Consider the following 25870-nt stretch of genomic DNA (forward strand, 5'->3'; position numbering starts at 1 on the left):
ATCCTCTGAAAGTCAGCCAGGAGAAAGCAGAATTGACTCTGCTGAAGAGGCTTCTAAGGCTGACTTTATAACTCACTCTCACTTAATAACCAGCACAACCCCCAAAACGGTCTTTTCCCAAAAAAGTTCAGTAAGATGATCATTTTTGCTCAGTGAACCTATGTCTAACCACCTCAGCTCTATGTGATTATTAAATTCTGATTTTCTATTTTAAATACTGAGCTGTGGCTTCATGTTTTGCTAAGATCTTTCTCAAATTAGCAAGTGAATACCAGATTAATAGTTTATAAGGTCCTTCCAATTCTAGAATTCCATTATTTCATTTATTAAGGACTTAGATTTGAGTTAATAATTCAGTCATAAATAAAATCTTGCAAAGACTAAGCTTTAAAAGAAGCATTTCAGCTTCTTTAACTGCTGCTTTTTTGGGGGGCAGGGGGATTTTTCTTGTGTTTTAACTACTGCTCTTAGTAAGTTAACTTTTAAAAGAAAAACCTCAGTTCAGCAACAGCTCCTTAGGTAAACACCTACAGTGTCCCAGACAGTGCTTGTTCCGGGAATTTTAAAACACCACGCACATACCCAAAGCCCTCTTCTATCTAAGCTTCATCAATAGGACGGCTGTTTTCAATTAAGCAAGAGGGCATCCTGTTTTATATAGTGACTGTCTCTTCTCTTCTGCCGGGTGCCACCACACAGAAGCAGACCTAGAGACAGCACTGACCGAGAGCAGAAAAGAGACATGATCACTGCATGGAGGTCCTTCACTAAACCTGAAGCTTTTCCTCCTGGTTATAAGAGGAACCCTAAAGAGTGATCAAAACTGATCTTTATCAACATACTCCAAATTATACACAGAAGTAACTATATCCTTCACAAGTTCTTGGCCCTAACTAGACCGTAACCTGAAAGCCAAAGCTATGGCTTATCCCCAAACAGGGCTAACATTTAGTTGAAGCTCAGTTTACTGAATAAAACTAGTTTGAGACCCTTGATGAAAATCCCTAGCTACTCATGCTGTCGTGGATCTCCTAGATTTAGATTTCATGTTTAGAAGAGAAAAATCAATTTCCTTAGTATATAATCATGTGTTAGCTACGTAACAAGATTTTACTGGAAGTAAAAAAAACACATAGTTGTGCATGCCTACCTAAATTAGATATGATCTATCTTTCTTATGGTAAAATATAATTTGCCATTTTAACTATTTTAAGCGCACTGTTCAGTGATGTTAATTTTATTCACAATATTGTGCAACCATCACTATTTCCAAAATCCTTTCCTAAGAGCAATTCTGTACCTACTCAGTACTGACTTCTCATTTCCACTCCCCCGCCAGCCCCTGGTAACTTCTAATCTACTTTCTGTGCCTTTTTGAGAAATTCCACATATCTATCCTGTGTCTAGCTTATTTCACTAAGCATGCTTTCAAGGTCATCCATGTTGTATAGCATGTGTCAGAATGTCACTGTTTTTTAATAATATCCCGCTGTCTTTGAGACCGCATGGACTATTCAGTCCATTGAATTCTCCAGGCCAGAATACTGGAGTGGGTAGCCATTCCCTTCTCCAGGAGAATCTTCCCAACCCAGGGATCAAACTCAGGTTTCCTGCATTGCAGGAGGATTCTTTACCAGCTAAGCTACCAGGGAAGCTCGCATATATACACATATGGTTTTTCCATTCATCCATTAATAGACACTTGGGTTGTACCTATCTTTTGGCTATTTAAGACTAATGCTGCCGAACATTCATATACAAGTATATATTTGAGTCTCTGTCTTCAGTTCTTGGGGGGATATCCCTAGGAGTACTATTGCAGGGTTATACAGAAATTGTATACGTAACTTTCTGAGGAACCGCCAAACTGTTTTCCAGTGACTGCATCATTTTACATTTCTATCAGCAAAGTATGAAGGGTTACAATTTTTCCATATCCATGCCAACACTTGTTATTTTCTTTTTCAAGACTACAGCCATCCCAGGAGGTGTGAAGTGGTGTCTTGCGTGGTTTTGATTTGCATTTTTCTAATGACTAATGATCCTGAGCATCTTTTCATGGGCTCACTAGCCACTGTACATCTTCTATGGAGAAATGTCTGTTCAAGTCCTTGTCCATTTTCAAACTGGATTGTCTGTCTTTTGTTACTGTTTGTTTTCCATTTAAAACTCTGTGTTATTCTCAGGGCAAACTAGTACAACCTCTTTGCAGAATCAATTAGAATATTCATATTTTATAATACCATCCTGGGGCTCCACCCAAAAGAAATTAGTATAAATTTATGAGCTTGAAGCTAGTCACAAAATTGTTATTTTTAATACATAAACATTAGAAACAACCTGAATGTCCAACAATAAAAGATTAAACTAGAACATGTACATTATGGAATATTACAATACAGGATAAAATGTCTAGAAAGTTTACACAAATACGAGAAGTGTATATAATGCATTAAATAGAAGTAGTATAATTGTAAAAATAACCCCCCTAAAAGTCTAACAGTTGGGGGATACATTTTATGGTATACCTATAAGAGGAAATACTATATATAGGCAAAAAATTATATTTTAGAAGATATTTAATGATTTGGGGGAAATGCTCTTATAAGAAATTCACAAATATATTATCAAGACTCTCTAAGGAAGAGGAATATTCATAACTTTTCTTTTGTAAATTTTCCTATATTTTCTCCAATGATCGGTAAAAATTTATTAAAGCAAATACAACATAATAAATGAAAAACTGTCAAGAGAAATACACTCAAATACTCACAAGATGTATGCTGGGATCTTTTAATTTCTACTTTTCAGAATTTTATTGTTATAGTTGAGTGCTTATCTCCTTTGTACAACAAAAATACATATAAAATTGGTTATTTTAAACCAGGCTTGGATTAACTTGGATCCAGTTTATTAACCATTCAGTTGACCTGATCTTATTTATATAAAAAAAATGACTCACTTTTTAGTGTATTAGTAGGTAATGGGGAAGCAGTAAACATATGGGAGTGCAAGCTATAGGTTCTGACTGCCTGGGTTCAAATTCTTATTCTACCATTAACCTAATCATGGAGCTCACGCTCTCTTCATCTACAAAAAGGAGATAATAATGAACAACACCTACCTCACAGGAGTCCTGTAAGAGTTGAGTCAGTTAATAAAGGCAACACTGAGAATGGTACCGGGTACACACAAAGTTCTCAGTGAAGGTACCAACCAAAGGATGAGGAGAACAGGGTAACGGTCACCAGCTGCCACATGGGGCATCGTGTGCTGACTGCTTCTCAACCCTACTGCACTCTTCTGAACAATAACTGACTTTCAGTTAGTGAAGCACCTGCTTCCTTCTTACTAACGAAATCTAGCCTGTAACAATATCATCTAAAATGCAACCATCTAAACTTTATTTAAGTAAAAAGGTTTATTATTGTGTTAATGTCCAAACTGTCCATGCTCTAGGTCTATCTCACACTAGAATTATTAAACATTGCAAAGATGAAAAGATATCAGGAAAAGGTACAAGTATCTACGCTTGGTTTCATTTTTTACTTACTTATAAGCGTAGCAACAACTTCAAAACAGATGAGCTGGTTGTTCTGGAACAGTTTTACAAATGGAAATGCCAGAAGTGGAAGATATGGTGTGTCACTAAAAATGGCAGACCAGTGAGCTAATGCAGAGAGGGTTCTGTGAATAAAATAAGGAAATAAAGACCAGAAAAGCTTGATAAATTTGACTAAATAATATATTCAGATTATAAAAAACGATACAGAAGATAAATTTGGTGAAACTTGGATTTGCTTGTTTTCCCACAATGAGACAGAGGATATAAACCTTTGGCAAGAATACCACAAAAGTGCTGTGCAGTGATACAGAGGGAAGCTTTTATTACTGGTAATTTTAAATTTGATTACTTGCTGAAGAAGGTGTCTGCTAAGTTTCTCTACTATAAATCACTGTTTTCCCCATTTGTAAGTAATAAGTACCTTGGGGGAGATACACACCGCTGCAAATACTGAACATACCTCTGTAATACTCTGAGTAGCTTCCTGCTTTTGATGGGGTATTTCTTCTGAAGGTTGAGAAATGCCACATGAATGCCTTTATCTATAAGGTTACTAAATGCTGTTTGATTTTCAGGCAGCTGTAGCAGTGAGCGCCAAATGAACATTCTGAAATTAAAACATAGTTTTAACCAAGAAAAACTGGAAGGATAAGACTGATTTAACATGTAAGAATTTAAATTTTACCTGTATTTCGTTGGAAATTCACCATAGCCTTTTAATAAGATTTGTAAACGCTTTTTGTTTAATCCATCTGACAACTCATTCTATAAAGAGAAAAAAAATAGTATCAGTAAGTCCATTGTGGCTTTCTAACTTCAGAACACAATACACAGTAAAAAATATTTTGTATCATGGGACTCTCTCCATACACACAAAATCTTTCTCTCTCCTGAGTGTGTATATACACAGCACATAAAGTTTATGACCTATTATTTACCCTATTATAGGGTCTGACCAACTTTTTCTGTCAACAATCAGAGAGTAAATATTTTAGGTTTCAGGTCAAAAGGCAAGATCAAGGATATTACACAGACACTTATATAGATGCCTATATAATCATTTTAAATGCAACCATTTAATAATGTAAAAATCATTCTTGGCTGGACTTCTCTGATAGCTCAGCTGGTAAAGAATCCACCTGCAATGCAGGAGACTCCGGTTCGATTCCTAGATTGAGAAGATCTGCTGGAGAAGGGATAGGCTACCCACTCCAGTATTCTTGGGCTTCGCTTGTGGCTCAGCTGGTGAAGAATCTGTCTGTAATGCGGGAGACCTGGGCTCGAATCTCCTGGAGAAGGGAAAAGCTACCCACTCCAGTATTCTAGCCTAGAGAATTTCATAGACTGTGTAGTCCATGGGGTTGCAGAGAGTCAGACACGACTGAGAAACTTCCACTTCATCCTTAGCTTGAGCAGCCAGGGGTCCCAGCACTCAAGCTAAGGACCCCTTAGCTTGGGTCCATGGGCTGCCATTTGTTAATCCCTGTAGCATGGACAATCCATTCTAATATCTTCCTCCTTCTCTTGCTTTTTTTTCACTTTTGTTTTTAATTCAATTTTTATCTTAATGGGAAAATATTTTGTAGACTTAAGAATCATAAACCCATATGTATAGAGTATCTCGTTTAAGCTTAACCATACAAAGCACAAGAGACCATCTGGCTTCCTTTCTTTGAGGAAATGGAAAGGTCAGTAGAAGCTCCTCAACTTGCTCAAGGTCACAGATCTGTTAAGTGTTGGTTCAAGAATCAAAGCCAGATTTTCTGACTTAGTTCAGTGCATTTTTTACTGTAAGAAACAGGTAATCCAGTGTAAGAGGGAGGTGAGGGACAGCCTGAGATAACAGTGAATGAAGAGTCCCCATTTGAGAGCCACGGACCAGACATCGAGGGCAAGTAGCCCAGACTGGAGCAACATGATCCATGAAAGAGACATGTTCACTGCTGTCATCACCAAGAGACCTGCTGCCATTGAAGCCTCTTTAAACAAAGGACAGATGCCCAGATGAACTGGCCTGAGTTTCATCCTCTCGTCTCAACCATGAGCGGATGAAGTCCCTACTTCCTTTCTGTGTCCTGAAGCCATGATTAGCTGAGCACATGCATTTCACCCATAGAAAGGACCTACTTTGACCCATCATTTAGAGCTGGCTAAGGGTTTCCAAGGTGGTGCTAGTGGTAAAGAACCTGCCTGTTAATGCAGGAGACGTAAGAAACTTGGGTTCGGTCTCTGGGTCAGGAAGATCCCCTGGAGGAGAAGATAGCAACTCACTTCAGTATTCTTGTCTGGAGAATCCCATGGACAGAGAAGCCTGGCGGGCTACAGTCCAGACGCGGACACGACTGAAGTGACTTGGCGCACACACACGGGATTTTAGAAGCCACCTGTTCTCTGACACATTTCTGTGGGCCTTCCACCTGTAATCCAGACCGAGTGCGGCCAGATGCCCTGATTGTGCGTCACTTTTATTTCCCAGAAGTCAGTCATGACCAGGCCCACTCGTTTTCCCAGGAAATGCTCCTGTAAACTTTCAGGAAAGCTCAAGCCAGACTATGTCTCAGGTATACCATTCAGCTCCTTTTCTCACTAGCGCATTCAACTCATAGGGTCAATATTCCCCATTCTTTACACAGCTAGCTTTGTGCCTGCTACTTAAACTAGGCAATATTTTGTTTAGGGCTACATTGTAGAAGTGATAAAACTATAAAGAAAACCAAGGATATAATTAATGCAGAAGTGGGGACAATGGTTACATCTGTGGGACAGGGAGAAAAATGTGATTGGGGACAAGCACACACGGGACTCCAAAGCTATTGATAACACTCTATCTCTTAATGTGGATATGACTAGGTCCAGAAGAGATTTCATGTGGCAGGTCTGAGACTGCTATCCTTAAAAAGGCCTACAGGTTGGCCCTTGTCTGGTGTCCACATACCTGGGTTTTCAGGAAGTTTCCACCCTCCTCAGAGCCAGTGGGAGCAGCTCACTGTGCCTAACCCGTACGGCATGGTTTAAGCTTTCTGTGCGGGTCCTCGTGTGGAGTTTTGCAATGTACCACACAGGGGGTGCCTATAACCAGCTTCCAGTAAAAACCCTGAGCACTGAGTTTCTACTGGATTTCCCTGGTAGACAACACTTTACACATTCCTCTTTTGATGCAAGCTTCACTTTTTAAAACTGCTTATAGCAGAAAAGAGGCTGTCAAAATTAACGTGAAAAACACCAACAGTTGGTAAGAACATGAAGTGACTAGAAACCTCAAATACCTCATGGTGAGAATATGGATTGTTTAAATCAACCACCTGGGAAACTCTGACAGTATTTACTAAAGCTGAACATATGCAGAGCCCATAAGCCAGGAATTCCATCCCTAGGTTTATACCCAACAAGAGACACATCCTTATGTTCACCAAAGATGCACTAGAATGTTCACAGTAACACTGTTTCTAATAGCAAAAAAACACCTAGAAAACTACTCAGATGCCTACCAACAGCAGAATGGATAAAGCATGGCTTATTCATACCAGGGAATTCTATACAGGTATAGAATGGTTTATGACCACATGGATCTTTCAGATAAAAAGAAGCCAGACACAAAAGGGTACCAATTAAATGATCCAATGACCATAAGCACAAAAGGGGCAGAACTAATCTAAGGCGTTAAAAGTCAGGAGACAGTTATCCTTTGGGGTAAGGGGCAGCGTGCCTGGAGGGGAGAAGTGCAGGGCCTTCGCGGCTGCTAGGAAAGGTCCCTTTCAATCTGGGTGCTGACAGCGCAGGTGTATTCAGTCTGTAAAAATGTACTGAGCTCTCCATCTATATGTATGTGACTGACTGATTTACTGTTAATAAAAAGTTTTAAAAGTTCCTGAAAATGCTAGCAGTTTCTCTATTGTTGATATTTTCTTTCAATTCCAGAAAAAAAAAAAAAAAACACCTTATAAAGAAGATAATAAAACTGACTGAAATAGGTAATTCTATTAGTAACTCAGTCTTTCCTATAGAGTTTTAAAAATAATACATAAGTACCCCTATCTTTTAAAAAGTGGCTCAGATGGTAAAGAATTGGCCTGCAATGTGGGAGAACTGGGTTCAATCCCTGGGTTGGGAAGATTCCCCTGGCGGAGGGCATGGCAACCCACTCCAGTATTCTGGCCTCGAGAATCCCCATGGACAGAGGAGCCTGGCAGGTTACAGTCCACGGGGTTGCAGAGTTGGACATGACTGAGTGACTAAGCACACAGATAACCAAATATATAGTTCTTGTAGCTTGCTTTTTATATTTAACATACTATAATCATTTCCCTTTCCTCTTAAATATTCTTAGATTTCTACTATAAAGCTCTACCATAATTTATATTGATTAGTTACCTAAAGGCGGACATTTTGGTTGCTTCTAAGTTTTTCTTGAATAAATCACACACACACAAATTCTGAAGAACAATTTAGCTACTATGAAAATTTTTATGCACATGCTCTTACTTAAAAATTCTTCTACAGACATGTTTGTGCAAATGTTCAAAGAATAGCCACTGCATCACAGAATGTATTAACAGAAGACTAATATTACAACCTAAATGCCAGTGAGCAGAGTTCTAGTGAGATAAATTAATGTATCTCCATCAATGCAATACTATGCAAATATTTTTAACTGCTGTAGCACTACCTGCACTAACAGTCAATCTGTTAAATGATAAGAGCAAGTTATAAAACAGTAATATAGTGTGACTCCATTTATTAAAAAAAATTAAAGGTAACAGACACAGATATATATGTATATATTTATACACAGATAATTTCTGAGAGATGAACAATTATTAACGATGATCACCTCTGGGGAGTGCAATGAACAGTGGGCTAGGGCACAGGGAGAAAGAAAAGTGTACTTTTGGGTTTTGTCCCTTTACAGCCTTCAGTGACAGGTAACTGTTAATCCAAGAGACAAATGTAGTTTTAATTTTTCTAGGAACCATGTTAAAAAAGTCACAAGCAGCAGGTAAAAATTAAATTTAATCATTTAACCCAATGTAATAAAAATATTATCATTTGAAAATACAATCAGCATAGTATTATTAATTAATATGATGCTTTTCCTTCTTTAGGGGTAGGAAATTAAGTACAAACTACTATATATAATAAGCTTGTTACATATATAATAGTATAGATATATAACAAGATATACAGCACAGAGAATATAGCTAATATTTTACAATAGCTTTAAATGGAGTATAATCTATAAAAATACTGAATCACTATTTTGTACTAATATAAAACTGTAAATGAGCTACACTTCAATTTTTAAAATATTTTACTTGTGCTCATAATAAAATTTCAGTGTCTGATGTGTACTTCACACATACACCACATTTCACATCAGTCCAGCCACTTGTGACTAGTGGCTACCATATTGGACAGTGAAATTCTATACTGTTTGACTTAAAAAAACAGTATGCATTAATTTTATATTAAAAAGGCTTTTAAATTTTATATTAAGTTTTAAAAAGCATGTTATAATTTCAGTTACAACTTGCTGCTTTTCTAAAATTTTCCTTTTAATTCTTGAGAGAAGGAAGAACAATAATGGACTAGGAATCATGAGACCTGTTTACAGCAGAGTCGTGACAAATGAAAAGTTTAATACAGTCTTACCTCTTTCTTTTCAAAACCACCAGTCAGGTCTTGTTTCAATATTCTGGTCTGTATTTTGCTTTCCCTTGACCTCGCTGGCCGCCGTACTCTTCCTGATGTCACTTTCACCTTAAGATCACCAGAATTCCCTTTCTTCTTAGGCAAATCCTCAATCACTTTCACTAAAGGAGGAGGTGGCTAAAAGGGAGGAAAAAAAATCCAGTGGCTATCTTTAGAAAATAGACCTGCAAACACAGTATTTAAAAATTTTATTTTTAGAAAGAGAAATTAAGGAAACAATTCCATTCACCACTGCAACAGAAAGAATAAAATACTTAGGAATATATCTACCTAAAGAAACTAAAGACCTATATATAGAAAACTATAAAACACTGGTGAAAGAAATCAAAGAGGACACTAATAGATGGAGAAATATACCATGTTCATGGATTGGAAGAATCAATATAGTGAAAATGAGTATACTACCCAAAGCAATTTATAGATCCTCAATGGTGAAAAATTGAAAGCATTTCCTCTAAAGTCAGGAACAAGACAAGGGTGCCCACTTTCACCACTACTATTCAACATAGTTTTGGAAGTTTTGGCCACAGTAATCAGAGCAGAAAAAGAAATAAAAGGAATCCAGATTGGAAAAGAAGTAAAACTCTCACTGTTTGCAGATGACATGATCCTCTACATAGAAAACCCTAAAGACTCCACCAGAAAATTACTAGAACTAATCAATGATTATAGTAAAGTTGCAGGATATAAAATCAACACACAGAAATCCCTTGCATTCCTATACACTAATAATGAGAAAATAGAAAGAGAAATTAAGGAAACAATTCCATTCACCATTGCAACAGAAAGAATAAAATACTTAGGAATATAACTACCTAAAGAAACTAAAGACCTATATATATAAAACTATAAAACACTGGTAAAAATTTTATTTTGGTCAACTTAATACTGTGCCTTGATACAAAAAGTATAAATAAAGTGTCCAAGAATGTTTCCTTGCTGAGTAATGAGTTAAAGCAAATTTCCGCCAAATTCCTTTGAGGAACACAATAAAGATCTTGATTAACAAAGATAAATAGAATTGAATGATTCCTGGAAAGCTGGCCTTAAGTCATACAGCATCAATCCATCTTTTATGCCTGCACAATAAAAGTTCGTTGTACAGTAGTAATCTGCAGCCCATGGCCCTCTAAAAGGCTGGCAGAAGCACCCTAGTATTCTTTGGGCTCCAGTGAAATTTCTTTTGAGGGAAACTGTCACATGACTTTCCCCTGACAGCCAGCACCCCTGCCTCTGTCCTCGGTTACATTTTCTAACTTACATGGAGATGGCTCAGTCCCTCAACTGCATCGACAGCTTCAGAGGCTGTGCGCAGACAGCACGGCCTAGACGCCAAACCCTCATTTTGATGGGGCTTGTCAAATAGGAAGATAACCCTCCAACAACTTCAACTTACTTGACTAAGACAGTTCCTTTATGAATAACACTTTCTTTGAAATAAAACGATCATCCTTGTTCAAAGGAAATGAGCAGGTAAAGTACCTCTGGCTTTCTGAGTTCCAAACATGATTCAAGTACGCTGACTTTCACAGGGTGTTTAAATGTTTGAGACCATTATGGCCGAGTGTTTCCTTAGTAATTAGCCCAGACCCAGATCAAAGACAGACGGATTTGTGTTTTTTAAATGATTTTTTCTTGAAGTCAAAGTGGTAATGCCTGTTATATGAGAACACAAGGAAAACCCCAAAAGTCCAAATGAACGAACATATTTTCAAAAAACACAAATTATATCCATTACCTTGAATCAAGCTGTCATGAAAGCCAGAACACTGTGCTTCCATGATGACATACAATGGAAATAAATCACCATTCTGGGAAAGCTCTTTGACGTAGAAACCAAACTTTTTTGACCTCCTCCTCCCTCACCCGCAAAAGAATTAAGTAGAACAAGGCAAACATTCTGACTCTTTCTAAATAAGACTATAAATAGACTATGAGGTTTCAAACAAAACTTCTTCTCATGCTGCCTTCAAAGGTTCAGGACTTCTGCTTTTGGAGGAACAGCAGTTGTTCATTTAGTTGCTAACTTGTGTTTGACTCTTTTTATGAGCCCATGGGCTATAGCCCACCAGGCTCCTATGTCCATGGGATTTTCCTGACAATAATGGAGTGGGTTGCCATTTCTTTCTCCAGGAGATCTTCACGAACCAGAAATCAAACCCATGTCTCCTGCATTGGGAGGTGGATTCTCTACCATTGAGCCACCTGGGAAGCCCTTGTTTTTGAAATTTGCACCTATTACAGGAGACCCTCGGAGAAGGCAATGGCAACCCACTCCAGTACTCTTGCCTGGAAAACCCCATGGACGGAGGGGCCTGGTGGGCTGCAGTCCATGGGGTCGCTAGGAGTTGGACACGACTGAAGCGACTTAGCAGCAGCAGCAGCAGCACATGAGCCCCTATTGTCAACTGCAGTATGTATGACATGTAACATTATGACGTGTCTAAGAGTAGGTAATGCAATGATATATACGGCACTGCTACTGTACTTTTGTTTTACAATTATTATGAAAACTATTTAAAGTTTTAACTGTATCAGTAAGGGGTTTTTTAAATAGTGGTTTTCTGGGATACATTATTATTCACATCTGAAAGAATATAAGAATAATGCAAAATATAGTAGCAATAGCTCTGACTAAAGAAAAAGTACAGCAACTACTTACTCTGATTCAATTCTTTGTCTAAAATATAATTAATAGTAGTCTGACTTCTGAATACTATCCATCTTTAATATCCTTGAACTATCTTCCAACCTCAGTCTATTCTTCTAAATCATTATTAAAATACTAATTCTAGCGCCACAGTTTTCATAGATCTTGCATAAAAGAATCTCCCAAAAGTTGGAGCCTGAGATATGACCTGAATTGCCACACCTCAGGAGTGTTGAAACTTCAGCACAGAAACAGGAATTAGCTTACTTATTATCAGCAGAATACCAGAAATTCTTCAATGGCAAGAAAATAGGACTTGAAGGAATGGGACATGGTTAATAAGTTTTGTATAAACCTGGGCATTTTGTAAGCCTGGAATAGCCATAGAGACACCAGTGGTGGTGGTTAATATGTCAAAAAAAATCCTACTTCTGTTATAAGCTAGCGTTTCATCAATTTGATCTCAATTTGCTTAACAAATAACAGAGAGGAAGCCAATGACATGCTTATCTTGGTTTTTCTCAGAACTCTCTTTCTGTTAATAACATTTATCTAGCTCTTGTATCGGAGAAGGCAATGGCACCCCACTCCAGTACTCTTGCCTGGAAAATCCCATGGATGGAGGAGCCTGGAAGGCTGCAGTCCATGGGGTCGCCGAGGGTCGAACACGACTAAGCGACTTCACTTTCACTTTTCACTTTCATGTACTGGAGAAGGAAATGGCAACCCACTCCAGTGTTCTTGCCTGGAGAACCCCAGGGACGGCGGAACCTGGTGGGCTGCCGTCTATGGGGTCGCACGGAGTCGGACACAACTGAAGCGATTTAGCAGCAGCAGCAGGCTAACAATTCTCATTAAGTGCAAATAATGTTATTAAAATTGTTTAAGTCTGCAAGAATAGTAGAGTATAATTCCATATGTTTAAAGAAAATGTATTCACATGTGCACACGACACATACACACAATTCTCATTATCCGCGGTAGTTATGTTTTACAGAGTTGACACAACACTGAGTTACTGAAAACTGAATTTCACCAGCAGACAGATTCACAGATAGAATCTGTGAATATGAAGGTTGACTGTCTACATTTACACACATAGAAAAAAATACTTGGTAGGCATACATTTCGAAATCATCTGAGAATGGTTAGACTTATTGAATTATTTGCTTATCTGTATCTTTTCCTTTTTCTCTGTAATAAGAACTTCTTACTGATGAACTCATTTGTAGGGCAACAGAGACTCAGACATAGAGAACAGGCTTGTGGACACAACAGGGAAAGGAGAGGGTGGGACAAATTGAGATAACAGCACTGAAACATGTGCATTACCACATGTAAAACAGCCAGTGCAAATTTACTTTATGACACCAACACCGGGAGCTCAACCCTGAGCTCTGTGGCGTCCTAGAGGGGTGGCACGGGGCGGGAGGTGGGAGGGCCGGTCGAGAGGGAGGGGACACAGGTGTATCTACGGCTGATTCACGTTGATATACGGCAGAAACCAACACAACACTGTAGAGGAATTATCCTCCAATTAAAAACAAATAATTTCTTTCTTAAAAATATTCCCCTCCCCACCCCAGAAAAGAGAAGGAAACAATCTAAAGTAAAACTTGCTTTGTTATTTGATGCCAACAAGCCGGAGAAATTCTACATTACTGTAAGAGAAGTGGGAAGTATATTTCAGATGAAATGTGCAGGGTAACAACAGATGTAGAAATGCACACGGTGTCTAAAAGGGACAGTAAGAGAAGCAGAAAGCACAGGGAAACACACTAGGTAGAGAAGACAAGAACAGAGAAGACTGAGAGGCAGGCAGAAGAGTGGATTTAATGCAAGAGGCAAAGGAAAAGAGGCCACAAGAACAGCATTATTTTAGATGATGAAAGTCTTATTTTAGAAAAATGGAATGTGGAAGATGATTGATGAGGAGGAGCAGACACCGAGGGCTCTGAGTTTAGGTATATTTATCAAGATTACTATTATTCGAGAGCAGTCAGTGAGCACCAATACAAGGATGGCTGAGATGGCGAACAGGTGGCCCACGTATAGACATTTCAGATTCAAGGATTTCATGACTTAGTACTGACTCAATTCAGGAAACAGAGGAATAGATACAGTCACAGGTGCTCCAAGGTATCTAGACTGCAAGAGGGGAAGAAAGAGAAAAAAATGAACAGACTGGGATTGCGGACCTTTTGCAGGAAACAGATCAGAGGGGTACCTCGAGTGGGACAGGGACAACAAACAGAGGCCTTTGACAAAGGCAGCAGTGTAAGAATGGAGCATAGGTGAGCCAAGTCTGGAGATGTGGCTTTGGGAGTAAGAGAGAAAAAACACATCCAGAAAAAGGGATAATGGTGCGAGGAAGTTACAAAATTGTAACAGAGCTTTTACTTTTGATGATACAACATTTAAATCTTAAAAGAAAAAAGGGAAGTTTACTTGATAACATACCTTATTTATTTCTTTCGTTAAAGTCTGAACTGAGTATATGTTCAGACTGCCATTTTCCATAATAGATGCAATGTACCGTCCATGTGGGCTAATTACTGATGAGCTAATTCCATCATCAAGGCTCCCAATTTCAAAGAGAAGTTTACAAGTCTGTATATTAATAAATCTCATAATACCATCCTGACTTAGCACTCCAAGAACCTAAGAGTAGAGAGAAACAACATGTGAGTTCCTAAAACACATTTAAACTTCAAGTCTCAGATGTTAACTTGACTTATTATGGTGATCATTTTACAATATATACATACAAATACTAAGTCATCATGTTACACACCTGAAACTAACATGAAAGTGAAAGTGAAGGTGCTCAGTCCTGTCTGACTTTTTGTGACCCCGTGGACTATACAGCCCATGGAATTCTCCAGGCCAGAATACTCGAGTGCGTAGCCTTTCCCTTCTCCAGGGGAATCTTCCTGACCCAGAGATCGAACCCAGGTTTCCTACATTGCAGGCGGATTCTTTACCAGCTGAGCCACAAGGGAAGCCCATGAATATTGGAGGGGGTAGCTTATCCCTTCTCCAGTGGATCTTCCCAAGCCAGGAATTGAACCAGGGTCTTCCTGCATTGTAGGCAGATTCTTTACCAACTGAGCTATGAGGGAAGCCCCGAAACTAACATGTTCTATGTCAATTACACCTCAATTTTAAAAAGTCAAACACACTTACATATGTGTGTATTTACATATGTTCTCTCTTGGGGGGCATGCAGTGGTGGGGTGGAGGACAATCAGAGGAGACCATACTCGCAGAGAGCCACGATGTTTATTTAAAATCCCTGATCACTGCTCACGCAGATTTGCCCAGTTCAGGTCCAGGTAAGCCTGGCCCTAACCAGAACCAGTAAGGAGCCTATCCTAGGAGACTACAGAAGGGCCACCTGAGCCTCTTCCCTTCCCACCCAGGCAGGCCTATCTCCACCAACCCCTCCAGGGGAAGGAGAGAGGAGTACAGTTCTCCACTTTGACTCCACACTGGCTGGCAGAAGCAGGAAGGCTGGAGGGCTTCTTTCCCTTCTCCATCCTCAGCTTGAGCAGAGCTGACAGCTGTCCTGCTGCCCCACACAAACCTGTGACCTCGCTGTTGTAACCAGCATTTGGGTTGTGGAGGGAGAAAGTCTGTGAGCTGCAAAAAAGGACAGTGTTGGGGTGGGGGGAAGTCCAAAGGAAGCTAGTCATTTAAGGGGGAAAAAACAGCTGTAACTCATACAACTTGAAAAATTAAAAACACGTACTAAGAAAGCTTAAATGCATAAAACAATAAACTCCTCTGCTGCTTCCTCTACAGGCTCTTTCCCCGGGGCCAGGGGCTGGCAGGCAGCGTCACCAGGTGATTCTGTGAAGCACTGACATCCCTTGTCATGTGAAAGCCTACAGTTTGGAGGTAGCTGGAGGCAATTTGAAGGTGACAATCTAAAAAGCATGCTTTTCTGTTGGTCACATGGAAGGAATCCCCGCATTCAGTTGACGGCACTTCTCTGGAAGGCAAGGTCTATCAAAACTACAGATGCACATAATGCTGGTGCCATACTTAACTCTGGGATTTTATTTTTCCCTGCAGACAGGATGTGTGAGGTGACATGTGCAAAAGTGATGCAGTGCAGTATTATTTGTGCTAGAAGAGAACTAAAAACAGGTTGAGTGCCCAATAATAAAGGACTGGTTAAATCAATTTATACAGCTGTAAAAAAGAATGAAGTTTTGTACTGATATAGGATAATCTTCAAGGTAAACTAAGTAAAGAAAAAAAATGCAAAATGGGAAAAATATATTATATAACAGCAGTGGTTTTGGAGAGTGAGTAACTGGGCAAATGAGAGAGAAAAGTAAGAGTTCACTTTATGCCTATTTTTTTTAGTGTTTTCAACCATGTGAAAGCATTATCTACTCAGAAAACTTAAAATAGATATGATAAATACACACACACACACACAATTTGTTAATGGCAAGACCCAAGATAATTTAAAATAAAGAAGTTAAGGTTCAATTGCCCAACTATTAAACTATTAAAAAGAAAAAGGGTGTGTGGAAGGGAAGCACTTTGTAAACTAAGGCTAAATAGAAATAAAACATGTTTCATAGGCTCGAGGCAACCTGTTATGGTAGATAAAACACAGCACAACAAAAAGGCAAGGAAATTTCCGTTCTAGTCCTACTTTTAATCCTTGTAACAGCAGTGTTGACAAGTCACTTAGTTTCATGTCACAGTCTGTGAAACATTTCCTGCCTATGCTCAAAGAATTCTTTAAGGATCAAATAAAAAAAATACCACACTTCATCACCCTGTAAACCGGAGTAAGACATAAAGTATACAGATTTTAGGGAAAAGGGTAAATTATCATTAACATATAGAAACTAAGATGTTTTCCATTCTTTCAGTTTTAGACTCTTAACAAGTTAGAGTCGGACACGACTGAGCGACTGAACTGAACTGAACAAGTTTTTGGCAATTTCAAATCCTTGAAACAATCAGGCTGCCATAAGTTAAATGAGAGCATACAGTGCAGAAATTGATATGATTTTTCCAAAAAAGTACCACATTACTAACCTTTATGTTACTAACCTGATTAGAACCAGCATCAAAACTATCAGGAAGAAATTCGAGATGGCGAATGGCACGAACTTTGGTGGGCATCTGGATAATTCTAAATAGCTGTTTAGCTTCCAAGCACCACAAATGAATGTGATTTGATTTGCCTCCCGCAGCCAGGATTCGGCCATCCCTGCAGAACAGACAGATAAAAAAGACTGGATTAATTATTTATAGCAGCACTATCCAACTTGATCCAGTATCATGATGGAAATGTTCTCACCTATGCTGTCCAAAAATGTCACTACTGGACTTCCCTGGTGGTACAGTGGATAAGAATCTGATGCAGAGGCCACAGGTTCCATCCCTGATTGTGGAAGATTCCACGTGCTGTGGGCCACTAAGCCCACGCACCACAACTACTGAGCCCTCGCTCTAGAGCCTGAAAGCCACACCTGCTGGGCCCACGTGTCACAACAAGAGAACCCACCACAGTGAGAAGCTTGCGCACTGCAAGGAAGAGTAGCCCCCACTCACCACAACTAGAGAAAGCCTGTGCCCAGCAGAGAAGACCAAACGCAGCCAAAAATAAATAAACAAAAACCCAAACAGCAAGAACCAAAATAGTCACGATTAGCCATGTGTGATTACCGAGAACTAAAATGTGGCTAGCACCTGAGGAAATTAATTCTTAATGTTTATTAATTTAAACAGGTGATGTTACAGAGCTGGGAAACGAAGGAGATCTACTGCAAGAATGATGTGAATGGGCCAGTCACAGGGTGACCTGGAGGAAGAATTCCATGCTTGTCAGTATTGCTGATTGGCCAATACAAAAATGTTGAGACAGGAATAAGGTTAGTATATAAGGAAGAATGAGAAGCAATATTCAAGTGTGGCTGAACACTTAAATTAGATGGGGAAGGAAATAAGATGACAAAAGGGAGGGAAGCCAAGACCAGAGGACAAAAGACCTCAGGGGATATGGCGGGGAGTTGGACTTTCCTAAGAGCAATGTAAAGCCTTTCAAGGGAGTTGGACAGGGGAATGATTTAATGATTTAAGAAGACCACTCTAGCTGCTTTGCAGAGACTGAGTTTAGGAAATGAGATTAAAAATACACAAAGTAAGAAAGCTATTATATTGCAGTAGCCTGTAAAAGGGCTTCCCTGGTAGCTCAGTGATCAAGAATCTGCCTGCAAAGACACAGGAGACATGGGTTCAATCCCTGGGTCAGGAAGATCCCCTGGAGAAGGGAATGGCAACACTACAATATTCTTGCCTGGAGAATCCCATGGGTAGAGGAGCCTGGCGGGCTCCAGTCCACGGCACTGCAAAGAGTCAGACATGACTGAGCAACTAACACACACACATCATAGACAAACGGTTGTATCAAGAGGGTTCAGAGTCGACCTGAAGATAATCTCACTGGTCAAAGATGAGAGAACCAGAGCATCACTAAGAATAATAATTTTAATGAGTCAAACCATGTCAACTATGCTTAAATCCATGAGTTTACAAAGATTAAAGACAGAAGACCTTCAACGGCCAGCTCTGAATATGCCAATAAACAATCCATTATTTGGGGGGAAAAGGGTTTTTTTTTTAAGATGAAGAAATCAAGCATTTTATCCTGCTTTTCCTTTACTAACTGTACAGGAAAGTAACCAAAGAGTTGATGAGAGGAAGCTTCTTTCTCGAGAGGGTTCTGGTTAATAAAGGAGAAGGAAAGACAGAATAGTTCCATTTTGCTAACCTCCAATGCAACACAGGATATTTAGGTGATGATCACCAATGACCACTAACATCATAAGAAAGAGTTCTATGTCCCTCCAGATGAAAGTACACCAACCACCTACAATGTCTTCTTGCTCCCAAATCAAACCAGACCAGATCAAGCCTCCAACTTACAGGAAATATGACATAACCAGTTTATAGTAAATATAGATGAGAAAAGATCACATTAAATAGCATCACAGGGATGTAAAAAGCAGAATCTAGAATATAGAAAACTACAGGACAAATGACCAGTTCTTTAACAAATTAACTGCAAAGAAAATATAAAGAGAGTTATATCAACCAAGGCCATGTGTGAACCTTATTTTGTTCCTAACTTGAACAACCAACCACAAAAATGATTAATTAGACCAATCGTGAACTATGAATAATAATTAGATATAGTATTATGAATTTGTAAAGGTGTAATATAGTACCACAGTTGTGTTTCAAAAAGGGTCCTATCCTTTAGGGATACATGCGGAAATATTTATGCATGAAATGATACACTTGGGCTTTGCTTTACGACGACATAGTACACAAGTAGCAGATAGTTAGCAGTGGTGAAGAATCTGCCTGCCAGTGCAGGAGACACAGGTTTGATCCCTGGGTTGGGACGATCCCCTGGAGGGGGAAATGGCAATCCACTCCAGTATTCTAACCAGGAAAACCCCACAGAGGAGACTGGCGGGCAGTTTATGGGATCGCAAAGAGTTGTACCTGACTAAACACAGGCAGAATTATAGACAAGATAGGAGTGCCTATTAGTTAATGCTTATTATAGCTAATGAGAATACCAGCCTTACGATTCCATATACTTTTTATATTTTTGTGTACAATAAGTAAAAATCTTAATACCATATCTGAGATCAAATCTTAGTTTAAAGGAAACTTTTGCTCGTATGACAATAAAATACTGAATGAAAATTTATAAAATTTCACTGGAAGTTCAATTTCTTAAAAATCCTCAGTGTCTCAAAGTGAACATTACCTGGTCACGGCAAACACTTTGTATAATATATTAGAGCTTTCAGGTGGAGCTGGCAATTGATATTTGCAAACAAGAGTATCACATTCCCAGGCGAAGATGGAATTATCTTTAAAACAGCTGAGGATGGTATTACTTAATGGTAGAAAGAAAACCTAAAAAGGGAGGAAAAAAAGTTATTGTTTATATAAGGATGATTTAACCCTCTTTAAGTTTAAAATTTACAAGTAGTTAATTCTTTCTTAAAATTATTTTTTCTTAAACTGGAGAAAATACATTTACAATATATTCCAGGGGATAAAACTGATATTTTATAAACTATTATAAACCAAAAGAAAAGGTAAACTCCTTTAAACAAAAAATAGGTGACTAAAATGACAAGTTTATTCATAAAATACTAACAATTCTTAAATATTTAACCTTATAAAAGATTCAAATGAAAATAAGATACCATTTTATGTGTATCAAATTTACTTTAAAATAATGCACAAACTATACAAAACACAAACCATACATATACACAAAATGTACATAGTATATTTATACGTTATATACTAATATACAGTATTAAGTACTAACAACCAAGTGTTAAAAATATTAAATGTGGGTGAAACTACAGAAAAAGGAACTGTGATACACTCCTGCTGGTAGTAAAAACTGACTAAAGATACTGTATATATCTCAAGTCTTATATTTCTTCTGAATAATCAATCTGCTTCTAAGGGTTAATTCTTTGAGGGAAAAAACAGCAAAATGCTTTAAGATAAATATGTATAAATGTTTGCTAAGCATTTTTGCAAAAGTAAAAACTTGAAAACAAATACATGATGTTAGAGATTTTATATTTTATTAGGGATTCTCATATTTTATTAGAGATGCAATTTACTTAATGCACAATTGAGACTGAAAGGTGGAAAAGCTGAAAATGTCATTTTATTCTCATAATTTCTATTTCTCTATTACATAAGCAGTCAGCAATGCTTACTTCAATCATGTAACATTTTTATTAAAATTGACCAATATTTTCTCATAGGTTTCAATGGCCTCAAATAGACCTTTGTGTGCCATCTGTGTAAAACACACAGAGGGAGGTAGAAAAGGAAGCAAAGAACATGAAAAAAATTCAATACCCTAAGGACAAGCATTCCTAGCTATCCCCTCAAAATAAATTCCTGCAAACAGCTAACAGTTACAGCTCTAGCTATTTATTCTTTTTTCCCTTTATTTTCCCCTCAATACAGCTTTGGTCTTCTATTTTATTCCTCTGAACCACAGAAGAATTATAATTTCTTTATACACTCGTCTGCCCACAGGAAATCTACCCTAAGACCCGATGCATGGAACCCCAAACACTGCAGACAAAACTGAGCAAGAGATGCAACACCCTTCGCAGCTGAAGATACTCGGTTGGTTCTGAGCGGGCAGAAGTCCTGTCTGTCTTGCTTATTCTTGTGTGGTCAGTGGCAAGCACGATGACTAGAACTTAGTAAAGGTGCACAACAGTTTTTTGTGAATAAATGAATGAACAAATCTTTTTCTTACTAGGTTGTATAGTATATGCATCTTCACCTTTAACAGTTTATGTCGAGTTCTAGGTATTTGTTCTTTGGTTCCACACAGATCAGCCTTCTTACCCGCATTAGAACTGACTCTAACACTTTATATCTGAACACGTCTTCTTGTATCTACTACTGCGTCTTTACAAGCTTTATTATTTTTATTTATTTTTATTATTTTTAAAACATATGACTGTTTTTGTGTGGAAAGAGAGGGGCAGGGACTCATAGAGGAGGCAGAGCACCTTTAAGGATTTGTTACCTTTCATTCTGACATCTTCACAATTTTACTGGTGTCAGAGGGAGTGCTATTAATACATTCCTTGGGGATGAAGTGTTCAGCATCTCTAACACTGGTCTAGAGTGTCTCTGAGTATTCAGAATCTAGACGTAACCATCATCACAGTAGTGAGAGAGATGTCCTGAGAAAGAGAAGGATCAACACAGCATCTACCATGGCTTTCCCCAGTGTTACAAAAACAATGGGTCAATAAAGCATCCACATGAAATATGGCAGCCTTGCAACTAATTTGTATTATTGTCATCCAGCTATTGTATACATATAGTTATGCAATGATTCTAACAGTTAAAAACATTACTATAAAAATTTTAGAGAATTGTAAATATATATATTTACATATATAATACATTATCTCTTTTTTGATAATAATGCTAAAAAACATACATACATGCATACAAAATGTACTATGGACCATACCGGTTAATTAGAACAATCTACCAAGGACCACAGCTGTAAGACTCTAAAAGATGCTAGCTCAACTACATCAGATGCCCAGGCCCTTGCCTGATCCAGCTTCTCCTCACTTTTGTCCTGGGCTCCCTTTATCAAAGACAATCTGGTAGGTCTTTTGCCAACAGTTCCATTTTATTAAGAAGATTTGTAATATGAAGGTCTTACAGAAAGAACTTTCTGTAAGAAAGTTCTTTCTGTAATGAATGCATTAAATGAATGCAATCTATAATGAATGCATTAAAACAGTTTCCAATCCGATGTCAAAAAAAGTGTCTTCAATTTTTTATTATAATTAGCAGTATTTTTCTAGAAAAGTAATAAAGTTTATTCCTACTGAGAGAAGCAAAAGCTTAAAAGTTAATGAGCATCAGCTGCTATTTTGAGGAATAGCTGTGATAGATTATTGCCTACATGATTATTCATTACTAGATTTGTAATTTTAATTGCCAGATTTTAATGATTATACAATTGTTCCTAATGAATCATGTCATTATTTAGATAGTGTCATCTCCTGACAAACAAAAAATGCTTAGAAAAAACTTCAAGAGCACTAACAAAATATACTTTATGAAGGCTGGCTGCACCTTTTCCTTACAAAATATGAAAATCCTAGGCTTCCCAATTCACTTTTGAGAGGTATGTGAATTCTTTTCAAAGTTGAAAGAGTTCAGGATAGTAGTTAGAGAAAGTTAACAGTGAAATGTACAACTCAGCAAAACTTTACTGAATGCCCATGTATATACAGACTAAGCATCAGATCAGTCGCTCAGTCATGTCCGACTCTTTGCGACCCCATGAATCGCAGCACGCAAGGCCTCCCTGTCCATCACCAACTCCTGGAGTTCACCCAGACTCACGTCCATCGAGTCAGTGATGCCATCCAGCTATTTCATCCTCTGTCGTCCCCTTCTCCTCCTGCCCCCAATCCCTCCCAGCATCAGGGTCTTTTCCAATGAGTCAACTCTTCGCATGAGGTGGCCAAAGTACTGGAGTTTCAGCTTTAGCATCATTCCTTCCAAAGAAATCCCAGGGCTGATCTCCTTTAGAATGGACTGGTTGGATCTCCTTGCAGTCCAAGGGACTCTCAAGAGTCTTCTCCAACATCACAGTTCAAAAGCATCAATTCCTCGGCTTCTTCACAGTCCAACTCTCACATCCATACATGACCACAGAAAAAAACATAGCCTTGACTAGACGAACATTTGTTGGCAAAGTAATGTCTCTGCTTTTGAATATGCTATTTGGTTGGTCATAACTTTCCTTCCAAGGAGTAAGCGTCTTTTAATTTCGTGGCTGCAGTCACCATCTGTAGTGATTTTGGAGCCCAGAAAAATAAAGTCTGACACTGTTTCCCCATCTATTTCCCATGAAGTGGTGGGACCAGATGCCATGATCTTCCTTTTCTGAATGTTGAGCTTTAAGCCAACTTTTTCACTCTCCACTTTCACTTTCATCAAGAGGCTTTTGAGTTCCTCTTCACTTTCTGCCATAAGGGTGGTGTCATCTGCATATCTGAGGTTACTGATATTTCTCCCGGCAATTTTGATTCCAGCTTGTGTTTCTTCCAGTCCAGCATTTCTCATGATGTACTCTGCATAGAAGTTAAATAAACAGGGTGACAATATACAGCCTTGACGAACTCCTTTTCCTATCTGGAACCAGTCTGTTGTTCCATGTCCAGTTCTCACTGTTACTTCCTGACCTGCATACAAATTTCTCAAGAGGCAGATCAGGTGGTCTGGTATTCCCATCTCTTGCAGAATTTTCCACAGTTTACTGTGATCCACACAGTCAAAGGCTTTGGCATAGTCAATAAAGCAGAAATAGATGTTTTTCTGAAACTCTCTTGCTTTTTCCATGATCCAGTGGATGTTGGCAATGTGATCTCTGGTTCCTCTGCCTTTTCTAAAACCAGCTTGAACATCAGGAAGTTCACGGTTCACATATTGCTGAAGCCTGGCTTGGAGAATTCTGAGCATTACTTTACTAGCGTGTGAGATGAGTGCAATCGTGCGGTAGTTTGAGCATTCTTTGGCATTGCCTTTCTTTGGGATTGGAATGAAAACTGACCTTTTCCAGTCCTGTGGCCACTGCTGAGTTTTCCAAATTTGCTGGCATATTGAGTGCAGCACTTTCACAGCATCATCTTCCAGGATTTGGAATAGCTCAGCTGGAATTCCATCACCTCCACTAGCTTTGTTCGTAGTGATGCTTTCTAAGCCCACTTGACTTCACATTCCAGGATGTCTGGCTCTAGGTCAGTGATCACACCATTGTGATTATCTGGGTCGTGAAGATCTTTTTTGTACAGTTCTTCTGTGTATTCTTGCCATCTCTTCTTAATATCTTCTGCTTCTGTTAGGTCCATACCATTTCTGTCCTTTATCGAGCCCATCTTTGCATGAAATGTTCCTTTGGTATCTCTGATTTTCTTGAAGAGATCCCTAGTCTTTCCCATGCTGTTGTTTTCCTTTATTTCTTTGCATTGATCACTGAAGAAGGCTGTCTTATCTCTTCTTGCTATTCTTTGGAACTCTGCATTCAGATGCTTATATCTTTCCTTTTCTCCTTTGCTTTTTGCTTCTCTTCTTTTCACAGCTATTTGTAAGGCCTCCCCAGACAGCCATTTTGCTTTTTTGCATTTCTTTTCTATGGGAATGGTCTTGATCCCTGTCTCGTGTACAATGTCACGAACCTCATTCCATAGTTCATCAGGCACTCTATCTATCAGATCTAGGCCCTTAAATCTATTTCTCACTTCCACTGTATAATCATAAGGGATTTGATTTAGGTCATACCTGAATGGTCTACTGGTTTTCCCTACTTTCTTCAATTTAAGTCTGAATTTGGCAATAAGGAGTTCATGGTCCGAGCCACAGTCAGCTCCTGGTCTTGTTTTTGTTGACTGAATACAGCTTCTCCATCTTTGGCTGCAAAGAATATAATCAATCTGATTTCGGTGTTGACCATCTGGTGATGTCCATGTATAGAGTCTTCGCTTGTGTTGTTGGAAGAGGGTGTTTGTTATGACCAGACTAAGCTTAGTGACACACTATTAAGTGTTCTCTGATGCCATCATCACAAAACCTTGTCTGATACATACTGAACCACAGTAATCAGAAATCTTAGGATTTATTCCAAAATCTCTAGCTAACAGAGCTAAATGTCCTACCTCCTAGTATCAACAAAAGAATTAAAATTTTCTAATTCAAAGAAATGTAATTGGTTCACCTGAGAGCATAATGGAGCCACTTCAGAGTAAACCAAGCTTCAACTCAGAACTGCACCTCTTTCATAAGCTATGTGACACTGGGCAAGTTACTTAATATTCCTGAAGTGCAGTTTCCCCAATTATAAAATGTGGATAATTGTATCTACCTTTCAGGATTCTTTAAGCTTAAAAATAACAAAACAAAGTGTTAAGTACATAATAAGGACTCAACAATTGGTATCTATTACTGCTGTTGTTTAGTTGTTAAGTTGTGTTGGACTCTTTGCAACCCAATGGACTGTAGCCTGCCAGGCTCCCCTGTCCAAGAGATTTTCCAGCCAAGAATACTGGAGTGGACTGCCATTTCTTCCTCCAGGGGATGTTCCTGACCCAGGGATTGAACCCAAGTCTCCTTGTGTCTCCTGCACTGCAGGTGGATTCTTTACCACTGAGCCACCTGTGGTATTGCTATCTATTACTATCAATTACCAGTACGGCTAGGTACAAAAATCAGTGGAAAGCAGATGGAGCAGTTAATTCTTTAAAAATATTTTGAAGTCAAACTCAAACTATTGACTGATAGTTTCTAATCCGAAACCTTTAGGGAAGATGTGC

The 25870-nt window shown here is 38.6% G+C and overlaps 1 protein-coding gene and 1 long non-coding RNA gene across 8 annotated transcripts in view; one reads left to right on the forward strand and one right to left on the reverse strand.

Moving 5' to 3' along the window:
* LOC113904138 overlaps positions 1 to 21542 on the forward strand; it is a 51953-nt gene extending 30411 nt beyond the window's left edge. The window contains exon 3 of the long non-coding RNA XR_003514419.1: positions 21048 to 21542. This is a non-coding gene — a long non-coding RNA (uncharacterized LOC113904138). The remainder of the gene's footprint in view (positions 1 to 21047) is intronic.
* TBC1D31 (TBC1 domain family member 31) overlaps positions 1 to 25870 on the reverse strand; it is a 66781-nt gene that overhangs the window by 22881 nt on the left and 18030 nt on the right. For 6 of the 7 annotated variants that reach the window (XM_027560922.1, XM_027560925.1, XM_027560924.1 and 3 more), the window contains exons 5-11: positions 19738 to 19889; positions 17004 to 17163; positions 14385 to 14585; positions 9215 to 9391; positions 4251 to 4330; positions 4026 to 4172; positions 3554 to 3687 (exon numbers count right to left, since the gene is read on the reverse strand). In XM_027560922.1, the coding sequence (XP_027416723.1) occupies positions 3554 to 3687; positions 4026 to 4172; positions 4251 to 4330; positions 9215 to 9391; positions 14385 to 14585; positions 17004 to 17163; positions 19738 to 19889 (1051 nt within the window). Of the gene's footprint in view, positions 1 to 3553; positions 3688 to 4025; positions 4173 to 4250; positions 4331 to 9214; positions 9392 to 14384; positions 14586 to 17003; positions 17164 to 19737; positions 19890 to 25870 lie in introns of those variants that run through there. The other variant, XM_027560928.1, reaches the window with a different exon arrangement.

Source organism: Bos indicus x Bos taurus, chromosome 14, assembly GCF_003369695.1.
Source record: "Bos indicus x Bos taurus breed Angus x Brahman F1 hybrid chromosome 14, Bos_hybrid_MaternalHap_v2.0, whole genome shotgun sequence".
NCBI lineage: Eukaryota > Metazoa > Chordata > Mammalia > Artiodactyla > Bovidae > Bos > Bos indicus x Bos taurus.